Below are 26594 nucleotides of genomic sequence, written 5' to 3' on the forward strand. Positions count from 1 at the left end.
AAGGCCCGGTTCACACAGAGGTGATAGGTGTGAGAGACCTTCAGACGTGGGGACTGGAAGGCGACCGGTATGGGATAAAGATTTTTCGTCACTAGGGATGTTCGGACGCTTGATACTTTTTCTATACGAGGACGCCTGACGGTACATTGCGCAGCATATTATCATTCTGTAGAGCATATCGACTCTTGTTTTCATACGCCTCATTTTTAAACTTCTAAAAAATGGATTGTGACATTTTGATAACGACGAACTAATTTCATTGGTACAAAAATATCACACGCTTTGGGACAATATTGACCGCGCGATTATGTGGATAAATGTTTGGTGATTAGTGACCGTTAGTAGATGATTATTCAGAAATCATGAGATGCAGTCTGGTGTGATGTAGGTTTCAGAAAAACATTTTCTTTATCGTGCCAACGTTTCGATCTTTATTGAGATCATCTTCAGGGCTNTCCACATCCTACATGTATTTGTTAAATTTAAACAATGTTTGTGAATCCCAGGCCCTGAAGATGATCTCAATAAAGATCGAAACGTTGGCACGATAAAGAAAATGTTTTTTTGACACCTACATCACACCAAACCGCATTTCACGATTTCTGAATAATTATGTGGATAAAGTTAAAAAGAAAAGCGTGGCGATATAAAACCCTGTTACTATATTCTTACTTTTTTCGCCTAATCAAATACCAAAGAATTAACTCGTCCATATAAAGTAACACTAGCATAGTAGTAGCAGTAGTAACAATAGAAGCAGTAGTAGTAGTAGCTATACCAGCAGCAGCAATGTTAGTTGTAGCGGTAGAGGAAATGCGCTGCTCCCGGATTTAATTTTTTAAGAGAGAGACTGAGTGGACTAAAAACTATTTCTCTACCTACAAAATCATACAATACAAAGATTATTAAAATTTTCTAATCATTGCAAACTGGACAAATTTGTCAATACAACGCACTGATCTAGATGAAAAAGTCGTTCAAGCATCCTTGTTCCTGTTTATTATTATTATTTTTTTTTTTTTTTTTTTTTTGACTGGGGCATCAGACATCTAGATCATTTCAGCCCCCAACTATGTCTATATTCTATTTAAACCTTTTAAACACTACATTCATACAAATAAATACATTCATACACATAAATACATCCACACAGTACACTCATTCCGTTTGGTCGGTGAAGTACTTGATATTCCTCCACCGACCTATACTCAAACTAAACTAGATTGGGGTCGATGGAGTACTTTTATAAATATTCCGCCATCGATCCCGAGCACACACTCTTACGCTCTCAACGTTCGAGGTGCGATGATGACGTTATATTTCACCCTTGCCCCGCGCCATCACGCTAATAAATACATGCACTCAGACAAAACGTATTAATAAGACATAAGACATATTATATACAATAAAAAAAAAACAATTTCCTCCAAAAAGCGGAACAGGGGACTCTAAAACTCGCTACCGTATTCGAGAACTCTTCTTAAGTCCGGCGGCATGCCTACACGCTCTCTTTATGGTGCCAAGGCCTGACACGCCTCTATTATGTGGGACACATCGAGCAACATTTCTCTGCATAAGGGGCACCTGCTCGGGCGATCCTGTTTATTCTCACATTGTATATTTGTACTGACCAAATCGACCAGTATGGAAGACAATTTTATACTTTTTTTAATATAAATTCATTATACCTGTATTAGAGCGTTTTTAATACTTCTAAAATTCTATATTCCAATTCTGGCTTAAAGTATTTTTATACCAGGCATGTAGAATACGAAGTATAAAAAACATGACTTTAATATAAATTGACCAGCGTATTTTTCACCTAAGATAAGATTTATTTTATTGTTCCATTATTGTTTACAGTGTTTTACATTCTACAATATATTGACATATTTATATTTATTTTTAATTTGTTAGGCGTTTATTTTTATTTTGGACCTAGAGCTACTTCTAAGAAAACGAAATGTGAACCTAGATCGATAGATCATCTCATTGTCTTCTGTATTCGAGAACAGATTCAAGTAATAATGACTTTACAATATTAATTTAGAATCTATTATATAATTGAGATTCAGAAAAGATCTATTACACATGTGAAGATAGATATACGAATGACCTTAGCAATGACTAATTACTGTCGGCCCTGAGCGCTCATTTCCACCGTTATGTCATGTAAAACCAACTAAAAAAAATATATAGCAATAATGTAACACGGAATACATCGCAATATAATATATTGTATTTCAAAGAAAATTCGCACTATAATAATGAAACTACTTCCTAAATAGAACTTGTTCATAGGAACAACAAAACCGGTGCCCTAAATAGACAAACGTTCTGGCAATCTGCATATCAAAAATACACGCAACGTAATTCACGTTCAATGAACGAGAATGACTCATTGGCAAATATTTTGTTACCGACGTCCTTCCGGCCTCTTCCAAAGAAATACATTCGAGTAATTCGATCTGTGAGTAAAGCTCACATGTAACTATGTATTGGATTCATTTTATGTTAAATTTTTTATTTGTATTATTTTTTAGGTATGAGATGCTAAATATCATGATTATTTTTTCCACATCAACTATTGCCGAACGAAATATGTGAATATATAATTTAGAAAAGAAAAATAATGAACTTGGGACATTTTGCTTCCAATTACAACAGAAATAACAAAACTTTATGTAATTAATAACTAGTTTGTATTGACTGAAAAACATCATTTGTTTTAAATTTTGGTAATTTAATTAAACGTCCCAAAAAAAACTCAATTAGTTAATTGTCTCTCGACAGTAATTAATAGGTTTGCACCATGCAATTATATAATTACTATACATTTAGGATACATTTTTGCAAGTATAATGTACTCTTCTCATCCAGAAAATGGCAAAACCTCATTAAGATGGATGTGTCCTACTGCTATCGTAATATAGTTTTTACTGGCATGCCAGCCGATAGACTTAGAAGTAATCTTTGCATGTATATTTATTAAAAACCGCATTCGATTTATTATTATTATTTTTTTTTTTGTAATGATTGCATTTAAATTGTTATATAATCTATCCCATCATCAAGTATATCTATATAAATTATATACTTGACACGTCAAACTGAAAATAAAAAGAAAACTTTAAGACTAGTCTATATTTGTAAACCGAAAAGTTCAATTAGGCTAATTTACGTGTGATTTCAAATTATGCGATTCTAATGAAAGAACTGTTAAAGTAAAACGATTTTACGCGACTACCCAAAAGACGTAAAATATGATGATCCAATTATCATAAAAATCGTTGTGAGTGAGAACATCTCTAAATCATAAATGAAATAAATAATCTTATGTAAATCAATTGTTTTTACTATTTATAAAATTTGGGCAATTGTCAAAATCAATACAGTGACAAGACAACGTTACCTCGGTCGGGTACGACACAGACTCAATTCCAACGAGCCCGTGCCATGCCCCGACCTACTTACATCCCTAACGTTAAGTATCTATATATAGTCTTATATGAATCAACGGTGTTAGGAAAGCTGCGAGAATTTGAAATCGGAATGCCATTCTTTGCTTTTGAAAGGCATTGTAATCAAATTCAAAATAACGTTGACTGAAATATTGCTTGAAAGCAATAGCTTTCGTTTTGATTTAAAGATTTAATTCGTTTTAAATTTTTGAATAATACCTTTTTACAACCAAGAAATGGCCACATTCCACACAAACTGAAACGTGCCTACAAATGTATTGGGGTGATTAGGATGACCAAGAAAAAGTATGAAGACCTGTACAGCTAAAGACCAATCCATTTCCTAGGCATACTTTAAAAAAAAATATTTGTACAACTCATTTTAACAAAAAGTATGACGGCCTGTACAGCTAAAGACCAATACATTTTCTAGGCATACTTTAAAAGAATATTTGTACAACTCATTTTAATCCTAACTTTTTCTGTACCTAAGCTCCTATGATGCCAGATTTGGCTTCAGAGCCAATATCCTCACCAGCTATAGTAGAAACAATGCTGGAAACGTTTGAGCAAAAAACTTGCTGATTTCTTTCTGTAATCTGCGGGGTGATTTAAAAAAAGCTGCCTGGGTGTTTTTAGATTCAGAAGAAACGAGCAAAAAAATTTGAACTTTTTTAAAATTCGACCAAACACCTACTACAGACTCCTTCACTCATATGTAAAGTTGAATGTTTTCCGTCAAATGCTGCCCTGCTATCTTCCAGCTCTATAAATTCAGGTGTTCCAGAAGAAAACGCCCTAGACCCGTCCCTACATCTCTTCTAATCATTTCCTTCTTGATTTCCTACTCCTGCTGGATGTACGAGCGCGCGATTCGCCGACGATGTGGTACAAGATAAAACGCAGAAGAAACCGAACAATTGACTCAGTAATATACGAATGCAACAAGCTCATGGACATTAATTAACCCCGAAAAATCTACTCAAGTCATACTTTATCGCAACATTCCAAAATGCCTGCGACAAAAGTGGTACAGTCCTTAGGAATCCATTTGGATGCTGGCTGGGCTAAACTCGTTGGCTATCTATATTTTGCTGTCTGTTGTTCCATGAACGCTTATGGATTCTTCTTGAGCTTTAATAATTAAAGAATTTCTATGACAACACAGTTCATCACTATTTATTGGAATTAAAAGACAGGGAGCTGAATCATTATTTATGTCTCATTAATCTAAAGTTTCATATGTACAAGTAAAACCGTACAGCGCAATAAGGAAAAAATAAAGCTTTTTAATAATCTATATCAAGGTTAAATAAATTAATATACACGGGTTTTCTATGTGTACCCTATGTCCTATTAAGGATCCACAAGGTTTAACAATGTAGGAATGCCATTTCCAAATGTTAGCGGAATCGAGGGACTACGCATCCTTCAGCCTAAACAGCAGGTCGTTGTAGTCTGCAGTACTAACAAGTAGCAATTAGCAACTTATTGACAGGAAATGACCGGAGGCCGACTACATTCCAGGCGCGTTCTGCCCGAGTCCAACAGGCGAGAGATTCCCGGCGGGAAAACCTTCCACTGGTATTGATTCTTAGTTTTGCCATTGACCTCGTATATTTGGGTCAGCTCTTAGTTTTTGCGGGGTACCGTGTGAAAGTAAGGGGATCCTTATAAATCGAAGCGTCCTTTCTCATGAATTTCGACATAAGAGCGAGGTTAAAGACAGCCACGGACTTGGACATTTTGTTTATATTTAATCAATGGATTTTTTTTTTAATTTTTCAATATTGTAGAAGATTAATGTGATGTTAGACGAGCGTTCTTTTTTCATCGATACAGCCATAAAATGATAAAATGGATACATTGTTTTTGAATTATACTGCCATAATGATATAATGCTAGAGATAGAAAGAAGATATAATTTAAAATAGATTAATCCATATTTGACTAGTTTTCATAATTGGCCATGTTTAATTATTCCAGTTAATCATTCTTTTTAACCAAGATTTTTGGTTGAGATGAAAAAAGTAGTTCCCCGAGCGTATTCAAACCTAGGACCTTTCGACTCACGATGGCTCAAGTGGTTAGAGTGGCGTATTCATCCGAAAGTCATAGGTTCGAATCCCGCTCATGACACAATTTTTCACCTAAAGCAAAAAACCTTAAATAAAAAGAATAATTAATTTACGAGGATTATTCGAGAAGGTTAGGACTGAGATTAATTTTTTTTAATGGCCTTATGTCCTAGAATTTTAGCCAAAGATAAATCATTTAATGGGAGAAACTAGAACTGGTTTAAAACTTCTGGAAATACTGACTGGAAGTATTGACTGACAGGGTGAAACGAAATTCAACACATCAAAACGAGATCCTAGGCTTAACAATCACAAAAACAGAAGAAAAAGTACAACTTCAAAGAAGACCAACAGCAACTGAAGTCACGACTCACCCACACTGACACAAATTAGCAGCACTGAAATACACACCAGACAGACTGAAATCAAACCCATTAAACAAACACATGCACGAAAGTGAATTAAAAAAACCAAACCATAGCACACAATAACGGCTATAACACAAAATAATAAGCAAAACTAACATAAAAATAAAATGAAAAACTCCACAAAAAACACACTAAATGGATCGCAGTCACTTGTATTGGGGGAGAAAACTGCAATGTATTGGAAAATTAAAGGTGAAAACGCAATATTTTGAGAAAAAAAATTCAAATATATCAATTAAGGAGGTTTAACACTTATAATAAAAGAAAAATCTCCCACCGTTGCCTTCCACGTGTAAACTACTCTTCCAAATAGGATAAAATAAAAGAATTTTACAAGACATCTTTGATGACATGTTTAAATTTTTAAATTAACTGAGACTACGAAGAATAACAAAGAATAGTAAATCTAATGTTTAATAACAAACAATTTAACACACAAGATGAAAGATTGAAGAAATTAGTGATAATTCATTTATGAGAACCGTACTGCAAAATTTTGGCAATCAGCGGAGAAAGTATTTTTTTATATTGCATTGTGAAAAAAATAATAACAACATGCACAAAACTTTGCCTACAGCCGGTTCTGTGCACTTTCTTCTTCAACCAGATGAAATGAAAACCTTTGCAAAATTGGTCAAGCGGACCACGAAATTAGTGAATTTAATGAATTAACTGAAGTACACTTCACTAAAGCTCTCCGTCGCCATTTCAATTGTCGTCGAGAATCCAAACCGATTACACGATATTTGAAAAATGGCAAAAGGAGGGAAAACTCATAAGGTGGGGTTGAGATGGGGAGTTGATGTCCGAACGGATCGAGGTCACGATAGCTCAGGTAGTAGAGCAGCGGCGTATCTAGTCGAAGGTCGTGGGTTCGAATCCCTCTCGTGCCATTAACTTTTTTTCATCTCAACTAAAAACCTTAATTAATTGTAATGTTTAATTTGTCAAGCGGACCACGAAATTAGTGAACTTTGCAAAATATGTTGTTTAATTTAGAATAAGGAGGTATAAGAAGAAAAGGCTCAAAATGTTTCCTTAAATCAGAGCGCTAATTTCATCGTAAAAATATACAAAAGTTGCAATGAAAGAACTAAAATTTATTAACTAAACGTCAAACGTTTACAAATAAATCAAAGATGGAGTAATAATCTTAAGTTTTTAAACATGATTGCAATCTCCTATTATTGAAATAATACTTGTAAATCTTTGTTTATTTTGAAAGAGAATTTAAAAAAAATATTTAAAAAAATAAAATAAAAAAAGAACAGAAGTAGGTTTGAAGGTCGTGATTGCGAAACCAAAAAACCTTTTTGGTAATCAATTATTTTAAAAGTTGCTGATCCATTATGCAAAAAGTACGCAGTCACAACCTGAACGATGCTCCCGCTGATTGTACGTACATGGTAGATGTGTGAAAGATATAAAATGTACGTGTTAAGAGGTACAAACATGCAAATTTGAAGATCGTTTCGGTAATAATTACACTTTAAAATAATATATTATATCTATTGTTTTTAATTATATCGTGGACGATCAAAAAGAGGTTTTCATTTATTTTAAAAATATATACTGTAAATCAGCAAAGTACTTGAATAAAAAAAGATCTGACGCAGAATGAAATTCCCTAATCACAATTGGATTAGATGTGGTGACAAATTTGATTAACATTGACCACGGTTTTTTAATTGTTCAATAGTTACAGGAAAAACATTCTTAACTATTTCAAATGACTCATCGTTTTAAGCATGTCACAACAACACGCAAAAGTCTAAATGGTATCCAATTTAAAGAATTTGTGTTAATATTGTGAAATGATAAATTGATAACATTTCGATAAAAAAAAAGGAAATCCTACGTCGCCCTTCAAACCATATTAAATTGAAAAAGGACATTTAAAATTGGTTCTTTAAATAATAAAACCTCTTTCTGTAAAATTTCAAATGATACATCATTTTCTAATGAGCTTTCAATATCGTAAAATCTACATAACAGAGAGTAAACTTTACTTTAAATATTAATACGGCAAGAAAAGAAAAAATCGGGAAATCAACGGAAACAATACGCGAATATTTAAAATAAAAATTGAGAAAATTATATATACTTTGCCTCAGGCTTGAATTTTCACAAATCATTTTGATAAAAGATTCAAGTTGTGAAATTTTGTTAGAATTTTAATCGAAGAGACACTTAGTCAAATAAAAATTCCGCCGTTCAATTTACGAATGATCCTTTGTTTGCACATGATAAATCCAGTACATGCGAATATAGAGAAAAGTAAACAATTCTTCAAAATTGATTAAAATTAATAAAGACGAATATGCATAAAACATATTAAAAATGATACATACACTTAGAGGACAAAGAGAATGACTTGTATGAGCTGGCTAGAAAATAGTAAAAGGTAAAGAAATTACTCACCATAATCACATCATCGAAAGGGCAATTAATTTGGTAAGTGTTTAGAATTTTAGAATTGTTTTTCATCAACTGGTAAATTTCTTTCTGGTCAGCCATTCCGAAGCTGTTTGTCGACTGATCGTCTGAATCCGGAAGCCTGTGTATCTCGGTTTTGATATCAACTTTGCCTTGAGTATGAGATAAACATAAATATTAAATAATCTAACTTCCGAGACATGCACTGAAAGAGTTAAAGATTATTGTTTCAGTTGACTTATTCATTCTCTAAATGGCGTGTTGGATAACAACATAAAATCATATAGTTATGTATTATGAAAGGAACGAAATTTAATTAATTATTAGAACATGAAAAGACATGTTCAATGTGCCGAGAGCGTTAAACAGAAAGGTATAGTGAGGAAAACCATCACAAAATTGCTGTCGACAGTAATCAACACGAACATCTCACATCTCGCAAAGAATACCTGCTGGATTCACACGGTTAGCCCTTGGCTTGTCCTCGTAATCAATGCGACCTGGCCACCCCTGAGAAAATGACGACATTGAAATTACGAATTTTCGCAACATCTAAAAAATAGAGACGTAATGTACTATGCCATTTGTGACATTTAAGTGTAACTGCTGGATCCATTATCAACTCATCTTCCTCAACGTGCTTTATGAACACATTAAACGTCCGAACCCGCATTGTCTGACGTGATAAAAACGAAAATTATTTGTTTATTTCATTTCTACCAATAATGATATACATTTGAACACGTCTCTACATATCATATAAAATATTAAAATCTAATATTAATTACCGAACATGCAAAATCAGAAATACTCAGGGTAGAATTGGTTCATATAGATTGTTGTCAATTCAATTAATTAAGGTTTTGATTCAGATAAAAAAGTCAGTGTCACAAGCGGGATTCGAACCCACGACCTTAGGCTAAATACGCCGCTAATATACCACTTGGGCTATCGTGACATCGATCCACTCGGACACTAACTTCCAATCTCAACCCCACTTTTTGAATTTTCCTTCCTTTTTGCCATTTTTCAAAATTCAAAAGGTGGGGTTAAGATGGGAAGTTAGTGTCCGAGTGGATCTAAGTCACGATAGCTCAAATGGTAGAGGAGCGGCGATTTAGGCGAAGGTCTTGGGTTCGAATCCCACTTGCGACACTGACTTTTATACCTCAACCAAAACCTTAATTAATTGAAAAGAATTTATTTGGTCAAGCAGACCACGAAACCTAATAAAATTGTTGTCAATAGTGAAGTACATAGCGAGAAGTAGCGGACCAGGATAATCACTGACGAACAAACCTATATACGGTAATACTGTCGTAAATTCGTATCGAAGTGATTTATCAGACCAAAACGGATTAGAAACAATCAATAAAATCTAACAAATTAACTGATATTTGCACAATTGAAAACACTCACTGTTCAATTTGTATAAATGGTACTATAAGAATAGTGTAATTTGTATAAATGGTACTATAAGAATAGTGTACATTCGTATTTTGTAGTTTTGTAGTTAGAAATATTAGTAAATTGAAATATTCCCAGCTAAAGTTGAACTGTACTTCGTTTCTTTTTACATCTATGATACAGCATCCGTATTCTTGGCAATCCAAATATTTTTGGATCTCTTTGTCTATATTGAATCGTTATAGCATCTAATCTATAAAGATTCAATATAGACAAAGAGATCCAAAAATATTTACTGCCATTTTTGTTAATTGACGATCTAATTAGTGAAATGTATGCAAAATAATCGAGATATCATTTGCCTTTTGGGAATTTCGAGATTAGAATTTAATTTCGATAAGAGCACAGGTGGTTGTGAATTAGGTAGATGTGTCTTCCGGCAAGTCGGTCGGATTCCACGAAGGAGGTCAGAAAGCTAACGGAGCAAACCTCTCGCTGACGAGATTCAAATGAAGCCGAGAGGATGAAAGCACACTGACATAATTACCGCCTTGTTCCGACCACGAGACGAGACAAATCGCGCGTTTTGGCCAAATTTATTTTTTTAAATATATTTTTTTGCAATTATAAAAACGGGTGAACGATTTTTGCCCGAAGGACGTCAGGAATCCAGTGAGATCATCGCCCATCTACGACACCTACGCGTCGCGAGTCGGATGGTTATCCCACACATAACTGGGTACATTGAGCTCGTCCCACGATAAAAAAAAATTGTAAGAGTTATCTGATTTTGTTCAAGTGAGGAATATAAATTGAACTTATTAATACAATTCAAACTTCATAAAGTGACACGAATGTTGTATATCTCTTGGGCTTCTAACATTCTATTTATATTATTTTCTTGACCCATAAAGCGCTTTTAAGGTTACCACTACGACTTGTGAACAAACGTCGGCCAATATAAAAACGTTTTTTAAGATTTTTTTTATTTTAAGTAAATCATGGGAGATAGAACCTAAAGAAGAAATTAAATTTAGGAAATGCCTTCAACAGAGACAAAATGCAGACCATTACAGGCATGGTACCTAATTATTTAGCTTGCACATGTATGGAAACAAATAGCTGTAAATGTCAAATTTATGTTAATTAAATAACAGTGGTTAGCGAAAGCGTATCAACAAGGAAAGGTTAAATTTTGTTTAACTGAGGAATATAAATTGAACTTATTAATCCAATTCAAACTTCATAAAATGACAAGAATGTTGAATATCTGTAGGGCTTCTACTATTAAATTTTTATTATTTTCTTGACACAAAAAGCGCTTTTACGGTTACCACTACGACTTGTAAATAAATGTCAGCCAATATAAACAATTTTCAAGTTAGGTTTTTTTAAGATTTAAATGTTTTTATTTTTATTCAGAAATCGTGATGTAGGTTTCAGAAAAACATTTTTCTTTATCGTGCCAACGTTTCGATCTTTATTGAGATCATCTTCAGGGCCTGGGATTTACAAACATTGTTTAAATTTAACAAATATATGTAGGATGTGGAAAAAAGTGAATTTATATAATGCAAAATATATTTTTTAATTCAATCAAAGTATTTGTACCCACTCAAAGTTATAATCACCAAATGTTTTTATTTTTATTTTAAGTAAATCATGGGAGATAGAACTTAAAGAAGAAATGAAATTAGGGAAATTCTTTCATCAGAGACAAAATCTCCATTACAGGCGTGACACCTAATTAACGTAGCTCGTACATGTATGGAAAACAAATAGCTGTAAATGTCAAATTTATGTTAATTATATAACATTAATTAATAAAACTGAATCAACAAGGAAATGTTAAAACTTAATTTGTTAGAGTAATTAAATATAATTAACAACGTAAATATGTTAAAAGACTTTAGTTAACATTAAAAAACAATTGAGTACATATTTAAGACCCCTAATTAAATCCAGAAACCCTGTTATACTTTACAGTTGTAAAGATATTTGAGAACAGAAATGTACCAAATGGTTTCTAGAAACGTTTTTCACACAATTTTGGCAGGATTTACGCCACATATTTAATATTCTTAAATAAATAAACGAACTAAATGACTTACCGTCATATTTTATATTTCGCGATATAGAGTAAATCTATCTACATTTGATTACGAGGAGTAGCAAAAGAAATCTTTGGCTTCAAAGAATTACTTGTTACCTTACGAATTTTCTATTTAAAGTGATACATGTATCGACCGCATTTTTAACCACGAATAATCTGAATCTCGATATAGTCTTGTTGAAAAAACAAATTCAGTTGTTATTGCCAAACTATCGACCTATTTTAGGGTTAAAGTCATAGCAAAACTATCTCAAATATTCTACAAATTGGCATAATTAAGATTTTAATGGATGGTTTTCAAATTGCTTTGAAGACCGATTTACTGTTTTACACAACAGAGTTACACTCCTTGGGATGTTGGAACTGAGTTACTCTCATCAAAACCATGCCGATTTTTTAGAACTAGATTTTTTTTTACCAACTTTATTAGACTAACACATAGTGCGGAAAAGATACAATTGCAATGTTCTACTTCAGAAGAAAACTATAAGAATTTCTATAACAAAATTTGGTGCTATCGACACCCTTGAGGTTCCTGCTTAAGGGCTGCCAGCAATACAATGATAAAAAAAGGGTTGAGGGCAAAAATAGTGAATAGGGAGCATAACATTATTAAACGATAAGAGAAAAAATATAACAATGATAATAGTTACAACTAATAAGAATTGATTAAACAAACATGAAAAAACTAAGAATTTTCCTTTTTAAATAGTAGGTTTTAATTTTTGTTGATGTTTTTAGCCACATACTCAAATAGCCAACACTTGACTTTTTTTAGAAAATGTTTATTTCTGACTTCACAATTTGCTAGTTTTAAACATTTGCCTTGCTTTATCTAATTAATCCCATATGGGAAACACGTATTTTTAAATGATTGAATGAGCTGACTGGACTTTTTCCAATTCTCTCTAAGTCTTCAGAATTTCCATCTAAATGCGATCAACTGAATTACCATTCAATGTTCGCTTAAATTCTAATTCAACTTGCTCCTCCAATTCTAACGTCAACGTAATGACATATCTGTCGTATAATGTACGTCGGAAGTGCTATACCTCCCCAAATTGCGTTCATTGTTCCGTAAAACATGAGATGTTTCCAAAACTTATCACTCTGAGCTATAAATAAACCGCAGTTTTAAAACTACGCCTAGAACCCTAGAAACATATAAATAAAGCTAACACGTATATTTCAACATATTAGGAAATTTATAAAGTTTAAAATCTCAATGTTTAATATGTATTTAATTTTATGAATAATTAATTTGAGAGATTTACCCAATGAGATCTCAATGAGAGATTTAGCAGCAAAACCTTTACGCCCTTCAAATCTTACAGATTTGTCATGAGATTTTTCCCCGATGTCATGCAAAGTAAAACACAAATCATTTCGGACATTTCCCAAAACAATGTCAGATAAAGCGTCCTTCAGAAAAGAGAAAACAAACCACACGCGAGGATCCGCGCCGTTGATCTGTTCGGTCGGCTGGTCTGCCTGGAAGAATGGAAGAAGCCTTTTCAGCTGTTTTATCAACGCTTATCATCTTCGGGTTTGCTTATTCTTGATGTTCGTAGGCGATAAGACGCGTTGCAGAATCACTGTTGCAACGGTGTTGTTTCTCAAGACAGTTTTGGTTTATAATGGAATTTCTAACCCTATATTCCTATCACAATCATACATTAGTAGATGATAAATAGTAAGTAGCAGGCAGGCTGATAGGTATCCAGGTAAGAATATATCAGGTAAACACGTCTAAATACGACAAATATATTTGTAGGTGTGTGTCCTATTTTATTTATTCCATTGGACGATTCGGGGTCTATTTAAAAAAAAATTATTATGCCAGTGTGAAATACTCCTAACTGGTTTACCAATGCTAGTACTAATGAAAAAATATCAATACCATCATTGAAATATTGTCAAACACAAGTACAAGAATAGTTTATTTATTAATAGTATCTATAGTATATATAGTATATATATAGTAGATAATTACATTTAGGAGATTAAAAATTTCATTTGCCTCAACATAAATTTTGGATTATTTAAAAATTTGCAAGTATTTTATAGATTCTTAGCACATTACTCACACAAATGTACTCATCATATCCCGTTATTGCATAATCAACGTCCGGCCTCGCGCGTACAAAACAACTAGCGAGACCGGGCGGTCCCTGAGTGTAGTTCAGCCTCTTAACTGCACGTTTGATATAAACTGATACCCATTAGTAAGCGAAATTGTCTAAATCGTCGATTTCAAATACCGGACGAGCATCCGGACGGCTTTCCTAATTAGCCAGTAGATTTTTATCAGGAGGATCGTTGTAGCTGATGGACGAAAAGTGCGTCAATTAGGGGATAATCCGTCAATTGGCCTAGACGGATGTCTCGTACGCCTACCCAACGTCTTCATGTCTCCTGCTTCATCGGTCTAAGTGAATGTGTGAATATTTTTTAGATTATTACAATCTGTAGAGATTCGAAAGTGAGTCCTTGAAGAGCGGCAAGGGTCTCCTTTCGACTGGTGATCTTTGAATCTGCGCATTTATCGCCAGTATAAAACCCTTTTCATAAATTAACCACTTGAGTGTTTATTTCTTCGTTTATTTAATTATGAGCCAAATGATGCAAAACTGAACAGTCAAGACAACAAAAAACATACATAAATATTCAGAATATAATAACTTAACATTATATAAAAATAATAGACAACAAGATAATAACCGCAACAGATAACGATAAAACTGGTTGCCAAGGAAAAAACTGAAACACATAAAAAATATTTTTAAAAAACAAGGCTAAGAGAATAACTCTTTTAATGCTAGAAAAATCATTTTGAAAACCGGCAAGGAGTCAGGAAAGGGTCCGCGACGTCTCCATATCGATTAAGGTGCCGAACTATCCCAGAAAGAAAATATAATTAGACATAATTCGTCCAATGTTGGGAACAGAATAGCTCACAGGAGCGTCGATGCCGGGGGACCCGAATGTTCGACAAGATCCCCGAGGAATCAATCCTGTTGTAAAGTAGCTTCCGTAAAACAATGCCAAAGCCAAAATTCTTCTGTCTTCCAAAGGGTCCAGGCCGACCAAATTCAGTCTTTCAATATAAGGGAGCTCACTGCTGTCATGATTCATTTTGAATCCTTATTCTGCTTCTTTGTGCCATCTCAATCATGAGCGATTTGCTGTTTGATCCAGGCGACCAAATAATGCGTTGAGTGTCAAATGGCAACGACATTGGTTGAGGATTTTTATTGTCAATATATTTTTTAAAACTACCATCTGCAAATGGTTTTTTGAACAGCCTCAAGGTGGTCACCGAAAATCGTAGCTCTTATTAAATAACCCCAAGTTCCGAGATGGACTGTTTGCATTAACATTAGGGTTTATGAGTACTAGCTCTGAGTCCTAGTAACGCTGGATTTTTTTTAACCCACTGGAATGTAGCGCAAGGAAGTGAAGTGTCGCTTACACGAGGGTTCGACCAGGAAGTCAACCTCTCTCAAACTTTCTTCATGTTACGCACAACCAATTAACAACTACCAGCTCTTCTAAGAGAATTTTCTAAATAAAAATGCGGGCATTTTATAAATCTCTCTCTCTCCCTTACACACTCTCTCTCTCTCTCTCTCTCTCTCTCTCTCTCTCTCTCTCTCTCACACACACACACACACACACACACACACACGCGCGCGCGCGCGCGCGCGCAAACAAGAAAAACAATCAACAAGAGACCTATAATTAAAAAAAAAATAAGGCGCTATAAACATTTAAAAAACAGTTAATTAATTAAACATAACGAATGAGTTAACAATGATAATGGATGGACATAAATTTGAAATTGCACTTCTTTATTTACAAGGGTTTATTTTATTGAATACAACAGTGACCTCATGATTTCTTAGCTTTTATCGATGCATTCAGTGACTAAAAGTTCAACATAGATTATCGTTTAGATGCTCAAAATGTAAACAATAGATTTATTTTTGTAATTTTGCCAACAAACAGACAGACATTTACTTAATTCAGTTGTTAATGGTCAAAATGGATTGTTGGTGAATGTATGTTGAAAATTAACAGGAAGGTAAAATAATTAGATTCGGTTGGCAAGTAGACATAACTGGAAGGAAAATGTCTTGATAACCAGATGAGCAGTAAAACTATACGGGTTGGTAGGTTGATATATTATAGATGATAGGACAGTCGTCTAGTAGGTAAGTATGTGGGTAGGTAGTAAATCCGCAGCAATATGGATGAGATGGATAATAGATAAATGTATTGATATTTTGATGGATATGGGGATGATTACTTATTAGGTAGATAGCTGAGTAAGTAAAGTATGTTACCCCATAGATAGACCTGCAATTCGTTAGAAGACCGGTAAGGATTTAGGTAGTTTAACCTTGGAAGTTTATTAGTAGGAAAATTGGTTGGTAGAGAGTAGTATGTGTTATGTAGGTACTTTTAAAGTATAGTGGTAAGTTATAAGATCGAGAGAATGGCAGTTGGCAAACAGACAAGTAAACAGTAAATAAGATAAATGTGAGAGGAAGCTAAAATTAATGTCTATAGTTGTTATTAATATTTGTATTTATAAAAATATATTTATTACTGTAAGTTTATGGGATAAAACTGTTCGTATAATTTTTAATAGTGCCTGAAGATTTCTTAATAGTAGTGAAACTAGTCGAAAGTTCCACATTGCCTTAAATGGTCGGAATCTAAATAACATATGTAGAAAGGTCACCTTTACGAATTTGGTATGCCTAAATGTTCAGAAACAATAAAGAAAACCTATTTTAAATTAATAATATTATTTGAGTTTGTGAAGCCTTTCCACCCTATTGTTTATTAAATTTCTCCCCTTTTTCTATACGTTCTTCAGTTTGTTTATCAGGGGTTGCGCTCGAGTTATCTGAGTCATCCTTTATATCACTAGACGAGACCAGATAAATCAATAGAAGAAGGAAATAGAAATCAATCACGATTTCCTCCTTTGCTATGAACAATCAACTTGTTGAAAATGCCATTCACACTTGACTCGATTTAGTTTTGTCCTCAGTAGCCCGATTTGGCATTGTTTGGGGACAGCAAAACAGAACGTTGAACCCACCTTCGGGCTAAACATTACCTATTATTAGACTTTTAAAGCCTTTGGACTAATTAAAGAAGCCACGATTGACTCTGTCGTCGACTGTTGTCTTATTGACCGCCCTGAGCGGCAGACATCCTCAGACGGATTTATTTTTAATACCAAAGCTCACCACCGGATCTTAACGAAAAAGGATTGAATCCATCTCAAGTAAGTTTTTCGGCAAGGGTGTTAATTTGTTACTGCTTTCGTCTACAAAAACAGCTAGTAAAATCCCCTTTAAAAAAGAGACAACTGAGAAAACATCACTTTTACTGGAAGTATTACTTTTGTTAACGTGAAGTCAACCGAAACATCACTACAAAAACCGCAGCCTTCATGAAATAAATTGACGCTTTTGAATTTAAAAAAATTACAAAAGAATTTAAATTTATTCACATATTTGTTCGTATTTTGTTATTTCCTGATTATTACTATTATATTTCGCTCTTCAATTCGGGTTGGTACAAGTTCAAATTTACAGTAGACACCAGTTTATCCAGACCCCGATTATCCGGATCCCTTTGTTAAAAGATTGTTTATAACTTTTTCATAATTCTCAATGTATGTATAACATTTTTAAAAAAATTCATAATTCAACTATGGGACCTTTCATTTGTCGTTCGAAATTCGTAAAGGCCACCACATACATGTTTCTGTAATGACAGTCATTCTTCCTGCTTTGAATTCCGCTAACTGTACAAAGGTTATTTAGTACTACAATACTAGTAGTAGAACAAAAGTAGTAATTTCAATTATTTAATATAAATTCAACGACGAATTCTCAATGTTTAAGAACAGTCTGGCTCAAATCTAAACTTCAAGTTAAACATAATGTGTACCAAAATGTGGACATAAATAAACGTTCAGATTGGAGACATCACAAACTACTTCATTTATTTACATTTTTTTGCCACCTCATTTGAAAGAATAGGAAGGTGAAATAGGAAGACTACTTTTTGATAAGTTCCAATCATTTTGGACCGTGCTGTTTTGGATCGGCAGATCAGGATGATCGGACATGACCGGACTGAACCTCTCAACCATAAAAGAACTTAGAATTTAAAATTTAAAACTTTCAACAATCGTTTACATAATAAACGTTTGGCTGATCGACACGTAACAACGAATCCTAGCATTCCTCTGAGATATTTTTTTTAGAAAAAGTATTTTATTCAGCGCCTTTCACCGGTTTGTTTTATGTTTTCGATCGTGTTTAGCCAGCGAAACTCTGACCTTTTCGTAGAAACTCGTAAAACTGTTATCCGATGGATCGATTTGGCCATGGTATATGTAAAATCGGCATAAAAAGAGGTTTTTGCAACGTTTGGCTTCACATAAACGTTTTATGTTTAATAAATACATAGCTGGTACATATTGAATTATTATTGATTTATAACTAAAAATATGAGAAAGACTTGAAAGAAAAAATGGCAATTACCAATAAATGTAATTAACATTTTAAATATACTGTTTGTACGTAATTTATTATATCCGCAGTCAATTATTGTTTATTTAACTTTCTTGTCTTAAATAAAATAATTTATTTAATTGCTGACATAGGCTTATAATGCAAAAAGTAATGTATTTCAATGCTATATTTTGAACTAACACGAGAATATACCATGAAAACATCGTAATTTCCAGATGGCTGATGTTGTTCTTGCAGATTTTTAGGGTTTTTTTGTGAATATTGGAAATATCATCCTTCTAGACAATCCTCGTTAAAATTAGTAGTCAGTGATACCTAATCATTAAGAAGTACAAGCTTGATAATTGTATACTACTTCATGCAGATTATTGGCCATAATTTATGCTTTAAATGCCACCTTAAACAACCATATTAGGAAAATTGGTCGATTTGTGTATAACAATGACAAGATTGACTGAGAGACCGTGCCCGGATAAAATTGCTCCTAAACTTAAAAATAGTCGATTTTGGATAAGAATTAATACAAGTAACGAAAGTTGGTGCGAATAGGGAGTTTTTACTGAAAAAAAACTCATCTTTGTTCAGCCGCATATGATGGGCTCCTAACACTGGTAAAATTAGACATGGAATAAAACCTCCTCCCTGCTTATTTCCCTGGCATGACACTACCTGACAACACATTAAAAAATAAATATGATTAGAAGAACTTTTTACATCGAAAACGAAGGAATCTGGTTGAAATTTAGGACAAAAGAGGAAGAAAATAATCAAAGGTTAATGTAAATTTTAGGAATATAAACGGTTGGCGACGGTATGAGTTATAAAATTTATGTTAGAGTTTTTAGCATATCCAACGAATAAAGCAACCTTATGAAGAAAATTATTCGGAAATTTTGAGATGCGGTCTGGTGTGACGTAGGTTTCAGAATAACATTTTCTTTATCGTTCCAACGTTTCGATCTTTATTGAGATCATCTTCACGGCTCAAAGTTTTTATTTTCTGCGTAATTGTACCATTCTTTCGTGTCGTGTTGAGAGTCTCGCGATTTCCGAATAATCATCGACTAACGATCACTAATCACCACATATATGAAGAAACAGAAGCCGCTAAAGAAGCACTTGAACTTGCATTTGCATTCCGAGCAAAAATTGGCAACCTTAAAAACCAAATAGATGAAAGCCAAAATACAGAACTACTTAAATCGTGATACTTTAAGCAAATTATCTAGATAAAAATTAGACGAATCTGAAAATGTTTAAGAAGTGTGCTAAACGTTTACAATGAGTTGTGGTAATAATAGGACGTTATGAAGGCGATCTCGGTCGACAAATCCGCCCGAGACGGGTTTTTATCCAATTTTCCGTCCGATTTCAAGGCTTTTTGCATTTTTGCCAATCGTAAACATAAATTCGTATTCATGCCACGATTTGATTCTGCCAACCTCTAACACAGATACGGCCCATTAATATTTATCGCCCGTCACCAGTGATTTGGTCAGATTTTTTTTACATACGGTGCTGTCGGCTTGCTTATATATTTATCACTTATACCGACGTATGAGACGTCTCTGTGAATTTGTAGTTGAACTAAAATTTAAATGCATTGTTTAAAAATGTAACCTCGGCAGACCGACTTTGATTTTGCCTTATAATGTTGTTAATTTGAGTTTGTTTCATATAGTTCTCTTTTCTTACTTAATATAAAAAACGTTATGTTATTATTATTGTTAAACAAAGAACGCTATTTTAAAGAAAACAATTCTTAATTGTACTTATCTACACTAATACAGCAGGGTCGATGGTAAAACATACCTGAAAACAAAAAAGAAATTTGTTAATAAAAACACGTATGTTACAATAAAATACACAGTAAAAAAATTTAGTTTTTGCAATAAAGTTTATAATATTAAAATAAATAACATGTTATTACATTATTCTATATAGAATGGATGGGTATTCGTCTCGTTCACTGTACATTGAATTCTAAATTTCATTCAACTTTTTGAAAAACATAATTTTCAATATTGTCAATATGTATGCATTTATGTTTATTAACCTTGTTAATTATTATTATTAATGGTTTCAATGTAATGGTGAAGTAGATATTCTTGCTCGATGAACGGAGTGTTATCTTTCAAAAAATTTGGTCTTATCCTTGATATTCAATATAAATTATATACTACATTAAATGAATTGAGCGGAAATTGATTTTTTTACGTAAAACCGGCCTTAATCTTACTACACTGATCAAGTGATTTTTATTTTATTTTAAAATAAGACAAATTACAACAAAAACATCCACTGTCCTACGAATAACAACTTAGTCCTCAATGATTACAGTTTATATATTCTGTGATGTTTTATAGGTTTGGTTATACAAGGAGAGGCTAGGAAAAGCTCATTTAGGCTCCAAAAACAATTAAATTGGAAAGGAACCAAACAATTCGGGCATACAACCATAATCAATAAAATCAGACACCCATTTTTAGAAATGGGGACTGATTACATGATCCCGGAAACAATCTTCACAACTTCCTATAAAGTTTCAACAGACTATAAAGGAGAGGAAGAACACAGGAAAGCACCAGATACAATGACATGGTATACGGATGGCTCCAAAACAAACGAAGGAACCGGATCAGGCGTTTTCTGTACAAGCCCAATATACAGCGATGACCCCATTTGCAGATTATGTAATGAGGAGGCCACTCATATCATCTTCGAATGCGAAGCAACAGCTCAATGGAGGTTTAACCTAGCGTACGAAAAAGACACAGGCAACCAAATTGCAGCAATAACAGTCAATGACTTGATGCTTCTGAGAAGAAGGATTGAGTCTATTGACTAAACTAGGGAACTGGGAAGGTACAATAAGCCAGAAGGCTGCAGTGCCCGGGGAGTGCAAACCTCGCTTCCTAGTATCCTTTTCTACCATACCATACCATACCATAGGTTTGGTTGTCAATTTCGGTAACTTTTTGATAATCCTGATCCTCAGACTCGATGTTTTCGATTAGTATTCCCAGAAGAATAAAAATAGAGCTTTACTTATCACGAATGATTATCAACAACTTACTGTCTCAGTTTGTATGTTTTTGTGTTAATCCAGCCCCAATATGTCCAGTGTTTTTTAAAGAAACTTGGTCCGTCAACTTAGCTGTGTACGGTTTTAAATAATCACCAATTTCAAGAAAATTCCTTTTTTAAGCTACCTTAATGTTCTGAAAATGACGAAGATCGTCTATTGTCGCTTTATACTTTTTTCTGATCAGATAGTTTCCTTATGCTATAGACAAAACGTATCCGAATCTATGAAACTACTTATAAAAGACAATTTTTCTTCTGTAGTTTTTGTTTTGGGTCGTTTTTTTTACCGTAATAGAAATTCTTACATCTGAACATCTGACGTTTTATAGATATCATTATATAATATTCATAAAGGCATACATTATATAACAAATTACTACAGGTTTATACCAAAATAGTATTGCGTCTACAGTCTGTTATACCAAGCTTACGTCCACACCAATAAGTTATGTAGGATTACGCTTTGTCCATTGAATTCTAAGCCATTTTCTTATTAATTGAATTTATGTATTTACTAATAACGATTATCGCAAACCAACAAACTTGTCCCAAGAAAAAATGTCCGTCTCTTCTCGCTTTATCACTTTTCAGATCTGAAAATTAACCCGTATTGCGTAATATAAGGTAACTTCGAAAAATAATGATACAACGAAAAACTTTTTGTGTAGGATATTTTTCGTCCCTTCTCCCAAAATGCCAAAATTTTTTTCGCTGTATCGTTTTCCGGTTTAACGATAATATTGATAAAAAATTAACTGCTTATAAGCAAACATTTCCTTATTCAGTTCCCAGCCATTAAGGCTGGTCGTCAAATCTCGTTGTTTAGTTCTTTATATAGGATGATTTTCCTGTAACAGTGCAGGTTGATATAGACTGATCAAACTGCTCATGAAAAGACTAATTCAGAATACTTTTGTGGAAAATACATGTATATTTATTTTCGATTCAGTTTTTTGCTCGTAGAGTTCGAAATGCGCTTAGCGTGTGCAACTTTCAATTTTAACTGTAACGGTCCTTTAACGCATGTTGCTGGTGCAACAGCATGATTAGCACTCCAACTGCTGTTTTACCTAATTTAACTCGGTAAAAGAAAATTGCTTGTTATTGCGTCTATCATTCCCAAAGGTGTACTTAGCTTGGTAACAAGCACGAAAACAAAGAAAACCGTCGCTGCACACACAGCCGCCCCCGTTATCATCCGAGCTGCGGGTCCGAGCCGTTACTTGAAAACAAGCAAAGTAGAAAATTAAGGGGTTAAAAATAATAGGATATAATACATGTTGAGCGTGTTTAACTGGCAGGGGGCGGCTGAGGTTTCCAACTACCCTGACCTACTTCTACACAGCAGATATTGACCTGGGCCACAGAGAACTCGGTCGCACAATCCCGTACTTATTTAAACTAAATTAACAAGTCAAGAGACCACGGCGACCATGAAATTCAACACAGATTCCTCTGTGCGGTCATAGGGGGTTTCTCACATCAATCAATGTTCCTTCTCATCATTACCAACACTAATGTTATCAGATTTAATCACGTAAACAAAGATTAAAAAAAAGAAACATGGAAACAAATCATGATCGTTCATTCCACTTTTTTTAAACAAATGGATTGACTTTCCTTGTCACTGTTATTCCCAATCCAAAAAAGAAGAAAATTCCTTGCTCTACTAATCAAAGGGAGTTTCGAAAATGCCCTTTTTGTGCAAATCCCACCATGCGTTTCAATTAATCTCGTTTATTATCAAGGAAATGACACTTCTCGCTTCCATACTGCGTGAAATCACTTTGAATGGTCTTTTTTGTGCTGAATGCTGTTTTCACCTGTTTAAACGTTAGCCATAAAGTGAAATAATGAAATTCTTAACTTGAATGAGAAAAACGTGAACTTGACAAAAGAATAAGTATAAAAACACGTTTTCTACAAGTTAAACCGACAATACCGTACTGTGTCGTTTCTCCAATACGACGAGTTCTTATAAGGAAGAAGGTGGGCACAAATCGACTTGGGCGGAAAGATATAGACGAAGGTTGTATAAAGTGAAAACCCCGTTGATTTATTTTGAAATAAATTTTTTATACAACATATTTTACATGAACGCTCGCCAGTAAATTGCGAAATTAATAAACCCGATATACAACATCGAACATAATGAACTTCCACGCAAGGTGAACTAAACTAAAAACAATAGTATCTCGATCAGGCTCGCGAAGTTGAAAGGCAATCATCACGACTATAAATGTCGTGGAATCAGTGCAATTAACAATAATTTTTTCGCCCATAGGTAACAAATACGAGTACTACAATTAAAAACAATCAAGCAATTGTCTTAAGATTTTGGCAATGGCCGAAGTTTGAAAATTAATAAATGAATAAATAATAAATTAATTTGTGAAGTATGGAACCATAGCAAAAAGTGAAAAAATACCGCACAGCTAATCAATGTGTAACATCTTCTGTAGTACTGACCCTAGGAAGATACTATTCCTCCACCACACAATCACAAACCAGTTGCCAACTAATCCGTGACATCAAGGATTCATAGCTCTGATGGAACGCTTTATTCCAATTTCTGACTCCGACAGTTGAGATTTGGTTATCCCTTAAAAGTACAGAGGTAGGAAACATCGAAACATTTGAAACTGGAATGAACTATTTGTTGATATTATATATTGTATCTGTTATGTTGTACTATTCCTCCCTTCTATAATTTATCTATTTTTTGCTCCTGTAATGAAACACCACAGGAACTTTTTTTATATTGAATATCATTCAACTAATTATAAGAAATTCTCGATGGAATAATGAACATGCCTAATAAATTCCCTCAACTGAATTTTTCTCATCATTTATGATTTCGTTAAACAACTTCGTTCTTCTTATTAATTAATTAATATTTTATTCTTAATTCTTTAATATTTTGTCATGCGTTTTTATTTTATAGAACTTTTTTAGCATTAGATACATTTTTATTTATGAAAATGTAAAAATTTACGCTCTTTCAAACGAATTAAAGATTTATTTTCTATTTTATTAGCTTGCTATATTCTTCCTTTTTACACATTTTCAAGTAACATCTGCACATAACTTCTTAAAAAAATTGCATGATTAAATTTTTTACTTGGCTGTTTATTCAAAGAATGAATACATACTATACATGCAAATTTATATTTTATTTCACATATAAATACGTTCCCTAGTTGACTTAACTACCCATCTGCTATGTCTCTGACTACAAGTCCTTAGTAAAATCCTCGGACTGCTTTGATAGCAAAACAACCGCCAAAATTATCTAATCATGCGCCCACCAGTTTGTTAACGGTTTGGACGCGTGATGGAATAAACCTAATATTATTTAAAATCAAGTATCTTGAAAATTTCAACTGGGACGCCGGAGAATATGACGTCAGGGCTGTTGTCCATACGTCATTCTATCTTTATAATTAATTTTAAAGCGTACATACTCTAGGGCTAAACGAAGCAATAAAGGACTTTTTATCCCAAATAGAATTAGATATGACACAGGGTCAAACTATACTCAAGTTCTAAATTGTTATATATGTTTGTCTGTATGTGCTTATGCGTGCGTGTCTGTGACCGTCCTTGTCTATATGTGTATTGCATGCATTATATAACAGATTTCTAGCATAGTTGCGTCTACAGTCTATTACACCAAGCATAAGTCCACACCAATAAGTTACGTCGGATTACGCCTTGTCCATTGCATTTTACGCCGGTTTCTTAGTTAGTTGAACCGGCCCGATAATTAAGAATAATTATGTTTATTTGTAAGCGCTACGGCTTAGTTTTTCGATTAAAACAGACAGTGGGTAATTTGTGTAAAAATATTTCATTTTTAATCAAAATACTACGACTAAATAGTCGGGCAATAACTATATTTTTAACGATTTTATAGGAAAATCTATTAATACTAGTCCCCAATTCTCGGATTTTGCAAAATATAATAAAACTAGTGAATTTAATGTCAAATCCATATCAAATACAATATCATCTTGGTCGGCCTATCCCCGCTGATTTTTCAGACGTTTCTGCAATTCACCATATCCAGTGATTGGGTGATTTCTATGGACTCAAACCCTCAAGATCGCGTGCATAAAAATTAACAAAAATCGGCGATGATAGGCATACTAGGACGATAGATAAATATCGAACAATAGGTTTATCATACCGCAGGCCAGAAGAGGAACTCTCCCAAATCTTAATTCTTTTTAAAATTTCCAGGTTTCTGCTGGGACTGAACTGAACCCCTACCATTTCCAAGAGTCCTTGAGTTAGGTATTCGATATGGATCGTACAACTGGAATTGCCTCGAACCAAAACAGTAACAGATACCTTTAATAGACCGACCCATTTTATCTACGCATGGCTTCAGAACGAAGTAATAATAAACCAGCGAGGGGAATCACGATGTTGGTATTTATTAAATCACTTTATAGTTTTGCCAAACTCAATTTTGGAGTGAAATCTAGTCTAGCCGTGTCACGTTTCTCAATGAACCACCACCTAGACAAAAGAATTCCTATTATTAAGGACTCCTAAGCTCACCACCAGAACTTACGCAACACTGAACAAATGCTCTCAAGGGCAAATATTTGCGTTCTTTGGCCATAATAATGTCTTAGAATTTTCCTCTTTTTTTTCTTTTTTTTAACGGTGTAGTTGTATGAAACAAGTAGGAAAACCTTGGTGGCCATCTCGACAACAAATTGAAGAAAGCCACTTCCTTGTTTAGTTCAGACGCAGTTTGAATTTAAAAGTGACCCCTCTTGGATATCACTGTTCACAAGATTGCAGCAAAGAACCTTCATGTGCATCAGTGCGCAACCCTCTTTCACTAAGTTTTTCAAGATAAAAAAATCCCAGTGTTTGCGTAATAGGGTAACTTGCATATATAATAATCTAACTGGCAACTTCGGCCTGCTAGAAACCCACAGTGTTATAATTAAAACTATATTCTTTCGATTTAAAAATGTTTTTATTCATACGTATCTCGGCTTAGA

The 26594-nt window shown here is 33.7% G+C and overlaps 1 protein-coding gene across 12 annotated transcripts in view; it reads right to left on the reverse strand.

Moving 5' to 3' along the window:
- Positions 1 to 26594, reverse strand: part of LOC106662798 (formin-binding protein 1-like) — a 146550-nt gene that overhangs the window by 88180 nt on the left and 31776 nt on the right. For 6 of the 12 annotated variants that reach the window (XM_024228819.1, XM_024228817.1, XM_024228818.1 and 3 more), the window contains exon 1: positions 8389 to 8507. The exons of 1 other annotated variant lie outside the window; for it this stretch is intronic. In XM_024228819.1, the coding sequence (XP_024084587.1) occupies positions 8389 to 8484 (96 nt within the window). In that variant the 5' untranslated portion in view covers positions 8485 to 8507. Of the gene's footprint in view, positions 1 to 8388; positions 8578 to 26594 lie in introns of those variants that run through there. 5 more of the 12 variants (XM_014387144.2, XM_024228822.1, XM_024228820.1 and 2 more) reach the window with 3 other exon arrangements.

Source organism: Cimex lectularius, unplaced genomic scaffold (genome assembly GCF_000648675.2).
Source record: "Cimex lectularius strain Harlan isolate CLEC.00 unplaced genomic scaffold, Clec_2.1 scaffold256, whole genome shotgun sequence".
In the NCBI taxonomy this organism is placed as follows: Eukaryota; Metazoa; Arthropoda; class Insecta; order Hemiptera; family Cimicidae; genus Cimex; species Cimex lectularius.